A 5,000-nucleotide genomic window follows, 5' to 3' on the forward strand; every position below is an offset into this window, starting at 1 on the left:
TGGAGTATATCTTTCATTTCTCTGATTTCACTGGAACAGCGATTCAGGTGTTGGCATACTGATTAATCCACTCAGAGTATTTAAATTAACGTCCCTCCCTTCCTCTCCCCCAATCTCTCTGTCTTTCTTTTTGTCTCATTTTCTATCACGTTTAGTGTGTGTACCACTATTAGTGTGGGTCTCTCTCACCTTTAGTGTGTGTCTCACTGTTAGTGTGGGTCTCTCTCACCTTTAGTGTATGTCTCACTATTAGTGTGGGTCTCTCTCACCTTTAGTGTGTGTCTCACTGTTAGTGTGGGTCTCTCACCTTTAGTGTGTGTCTCACTGTTAGTGTGGGTCTCTCTCACCTTTAGTGTGTGTCTCACTGTTAGTGTGGGTCTCTCTCACCTTTAGTGTGTGTCTCACTGTTAGTGTGGGTCTCTCACCTTTAGTGTGTGTCTCACTGTTAGTGTGGGTCTCTCACCTTTAGTGTGTGTCTCACTGTTAGTGTGGGTCTCTCTCACCTTTAGTGTATGTCTCACTATTAGTGTGGGTCTCTCTCACCTTTAGTGTGTGTCTCACTGTTAGTGTGGGTCTCTCACCTTTAGTGTGTGTCTCACTGTTAGTGTGGATCTCTCTCACCTTTAGTGTATGTCTCACTATTAGTGTGGGTCTCTCTCACCTTTAGTGTGTGTCTCACTGTTAGTGTGGGTCTCTCAACTTTAGTGTGTGTCTCACTGTTAGTGTGGGTCTCTCTCACCTTTAGTGTGTGTCTCACTGTTAGTGTCGGTCTGTCTCAACTTTAGTGTGTGTCTCACTGTTAGTGTGGATCTCTCTCACCTTTAGTGTATGTCTCACTATTAGTGTGGGTCTCTCTCACCTTTAGTGTGTGTCTCACTGTTAGTGTGGGTCTCTCAACTTTAGTGTGTGTCTCACTGTTAGTGTGGGTCTCTCTCACCTTTAGTGTGTGTCTCACTGTTAGTGTCGGTCTGTCTCAACTTTAGTGTGTGTTTCACTGTTAGTGTGGGTCTCTCTCGCCTTTAGTGTGTGTCTCACTGTTAGTGTCGGTCTGTCTCAACTTTAGTGTGTGTTTCACTGTTAGTGTGGGTCTCTCTCACCTTTAGTGTGTGGTTCTCTGATTGGCTCTTGTTCACTTCCTGCTCCAGTCTATGCACTGTCTCCTCCAACTGCTCCTTCTGACGAGCAGCACACACCACCTCCTCCTCATGTCTGTGACGCTCATGCTCTACCTGCACACACACACACACACGCACATGCACACACACACACACACACACACACACACACAGAAGTACACACACTAAAAAACACACCACACATGGATTTGGCATTTCTGGTTTGTCATATGCTGAACACTAATGTCTACAGCAGAATCAACATCTTCCCCCAGACATTTACACGTGCCAGTGATAAACCCCGCACACACATGCAAAGCGTGGACACACACATACACACATACACACATACAAATGCATGCGCAGCTAGCTAAACACATGCAAACAGTAGCTAAGCTCTGAGGAAGACACAATATGTTATTAATACACCACGGATGTGGACTTAGCAACAAACTCAACATCTTGCACTCAACGGCACTCCAATGCAGATGAAACAGACCGGACCGATGAAGGACCATGAAGACCTATGAGGGACCATGAAGACCTATGAGGGACTATGAAGACCTATGAGGGACCATGAAGACCTATGAGGGACCATGAAGACCTATGAGGGACTATGAAGACCTATTAGGGACCATGAAGACCTATGAGGGACCATGAAGACCTATGAGGGACCATGAAGACCTATGAGGGACTATGAGGGACCATGAAGACCTATGACGGACTATGAAGGACCATGAAGACCTATGAGGGACTATGAAGGACCATGAAGACCTATGTGGGACCATGAAGGCCAGTGAAGGATTATGAAGGACTATGAAAGACTATGAAGGACGTGCTGCCGGTCCCGGACACACACCTTCTCCAGCATGCGCTTCAGGGAGGACCTGTCCTTGGCGAGGCGGGCCAGGGAGCGCTCCAGCTGGGCCTTGTCCTCCTGCAGGCGTTGGAGGGAGGTGGTGAGGGTGTGGAGCTGCTCGCTGAGCTCCCCGCGTTCGCTCTGCAGCTGGGTGCAGGCGTCCTGGGCCTGGCGCGCTAGCTGCTGCCTCTGCCCCAGAGCCTGGCAAACACACAGACATCTCATCACACACGCTCATGGGAGTTGTTAATGGACTGTTATATGGTACACAGCACACCCAGGACATGACAAACGATGTAGTGAAATCTACATATGTCTCCTTGGTTGTATGCTTGGAGTGTGTGTGTGTGTGTGTGTGTGTGTGTGTGTGTGTGTGTGTGTGTGTGTGTGTGTGTGTATGTGTGCCACCTCCCGCAGACTGCATGTGTGAGTGTGTGTGTGTGTGTGTGTGTGTGTGTGTGTGTGTGTGTCCAGGTGCCGCTGCAGCAGCAGTCATGTCCAGCACCAAAGGTCCCACCTCCTGCAGACTGCATGTGTGAATGTGTGTGTATGAGTGCCACCTCCTGGAGACTGTGTGTGTGTGTGTGTGTGTGTGTGTGTGTGTGTGTGTGCCACCTCCTGCAGGCTGCGTGTGTGTTTGTCCTGCTCAGACACTCGGAGCTCCAAGTCCTCCTGGTTCCTCTGCAGGTTCTGCAGTCTGCTGCTCAGAGCATGATTCTGCTTCTTACTGTCTGCCAGAGCTTCCCGCATTTTCTCCAGCCGCTCCTGCAAACACACACACACACACACACACACACACACACACACACACACACACACACACACACACACACACACACACACACACACACACACCTTTTTATCCTCTTCATGATGTGATTTTTTTCTTCTTTCTAGGTTATCATTCTTTTCTTCTCGCCTAACCATACAAACAACAATATCTGACTTACTCATACAAACTACTAAGGCCTCTCTCTCCCTCTCCCTCCATCTCCCCCCCCCTCTCTCTCTCTCTCTCTCTCCCTTCCTCTCCTTATCTCCCTCTCACTCCCTCTCACTCCCTCTTATCTCTTTCTCTCTTCCTCACTCCTCTCTCACTCTCTCTCTCTCACGCTCTCTCTCTCTCTCTGTCTCTCTCTCTCTCTTTCCCTCTCACTCTCTCTCTTCTTCCCTTCCTCTCGTTTTTGTCCTCTTTATTGTCAGGCTTTGTTGCCTCCTGAGCACAGGAGGGAGATTTATACCACTTTGTTTTTGTTTACACAGCATCTTTAAGACTCTGTCTCTAAATGCCCCTGCAGAGGAGCTGTGCTTTATGTAATGAGCTCACACATGGTGTGGTTCCCTTTAACCCTAACCCTAACCCTAACCCCTAACCCCTAACTCTCATCCCTAACCCCCTCAAACACAGGGCAAATTTGTGGGCTGCAGCAGAAATCACCTGTATCTATTGTGAGAGCGTGATTTAATCCTCTGAAGAGTTTGGGGGAAGGTGGTTTGTGGCTGAAGCAGCACTACATAATTAGGAGCTTTGTGAGCGTGTGTGTGTGTGTGTGTGTGTGTGTGTGTGTGAGAGAGAGAGAGAGAGAGAGAGAGAGAGAGAGAGTGTGTGTGTGTGTGTGTGTGTGTGTGTGTGTGTGTGTGAGTGGTATGATGGAGATAATGAGACTGTTTGTTAGTCCAGGAGGAAAAGTGCAGTAGGGCCCCAGTGCCTGAGGCTATCTTCTGTAATTACACACAGTCATGTCTACAGAGCTGTGATGGCTGGAGTTTACCATGAATGCTAAGTGGCCTTAAGAATGGGCACAGTCAGCACATATACCTGCAAATCTCTGCACTCAGGAACACCCACATGCAACATTTACGCTCACACATACTGCAACACCTACACCTAACTTCTAACCCCTAACCCTAACTGTAATCCTAATCCTAACCCCTAACCCTAACTGTAATCCTAATTCTAACTCCTAACCCCTAACCCAGGGGTACTCAACTAAATTTGTCCGCGGTCCAATTTTGGCAGATACCTGTGACCTGAGGTCCGGTGCGGCGGGGGGTGGCGAACATAAGTTGTTGAGCGGGGGGTGGGGGGGGTGGCGAACGTAAGTTGTTGAGCGGGGTGGCGAACGTAAATTATTGAACGGGGGTGGCAAACGTAACACTCGTGACGGAGTGTTTTTTTTTTTTGGTCCGTATCCTGTTAATCAGGAATGAGATTGGGTCCGGACAGGACTGCGTTCGGGTCCGGATCCGGACCGCGGTCCGCCAGTTGAGTACTCCTGCCCTAACCCCTAACAGTAATCCTAGTCCTTACCCCTAATCCCAACTCCAACCCCAACCCTTAACCCTAACCCCAACCCCAACCCCAACCCAACCCCTAACCCAAAACTTAAAGCAAACTATAACACCTAACATTAACACTACACTTAATGTGTCTCAGCAAAAGTCTTTTAGCACTCTCCAAATCTGCATAAAAATATTGTATTAATATAAAAATAATATATTCATAAAAACAGATCCAAGCAAAACATCTAACATGGTCTCTAATACTGGGGTGAATTATGGCATATAAAGTGATAGTAAGTAAGTAAGTAAAACTTTATTTATATAGCACTTTTCTAGAATCTCTCACAAAGTGTTTTACAAAAATGCTTACAAATACAGTGCAATATAGTATAATTTAAATACATTATAATCCTATAGATAAAAAAATGATACACATCAAAGGCTGTCAAAAGCAAAAGAGTAAAAATATGTCTTTAAACGTTTTTAAAATACCTGAATTGACTCGGAGAGTCTGATCTCATTAGGGAGATTATTCCACAATTTTGGGGCAAAAACTGCAAAAGCCCGGTCCCCCTTTGATTTTAATTTAGTACGGGGGACAGCTAATAACCCCTGATTAGAAGACCTCAGTGTTCCCACAAAATGAAGAGGGCATAAGAGCTCAGTGATGTACGCTGGAGCCTCATTATGGACAGCCTGATAAGTAAGCCTTAAAATTTTAAAATGTATTCTGTAGCTCACAG

General features: G+C 46.9%; 1 protein-coding gene across 7 annotated transcripts in view; it reads right to left on the reverse strand.

Annotated features, from left to right (window-relative positions):
• The window catches only part of crocc2 (ciliary rootlet coiled-coil, rootletin family member 2), a 55,764-nt gene that overhangs the window by 6,560 nt on the left and 44,204 nt on the right, over positions 1–5,000 (reverse strand). For all 7 annotated transcript variants that reach the window (XM_076990467.1, XM_076990468.1, XM_076990469.1 and 4 more), the window contains 3 exons: positions 2,590–2,739; positions 1,975–2,175; positions 1,098–1,229 (listed from right to left, as the gene is read on the reverse strand). In XM_076990467.1, coding sequence (XP_076846582.1) covers positions 1,098–1,229; positions 1,975–2,175; positions 2,590–2,739 — 483 coding nt within the window. The remainder of the gene's footprint in view (positions 1–1,097; positions 1,230–1,974; positions 2,176–2,589; positions 2,740–5,000) is intronic.

The sequence above is a fragment of the Brachyhypopomus gauderio genome, unplaced genomic scaffold, assembly GCF_052324685.1.
Source record: "Brachyhypopomus gauderio isolate BG-103 unplaced genomic scaffold, BGAUD_0.2 sc75, whole genome shotgun sequence".
Lineage (NCBI taxonomy): Eukaryota > Metazoa > Chordata > Actinopteri > Gymnotiformes > Hypopomidae > Brachyhypopomus > Brachyhypopomus gauderio.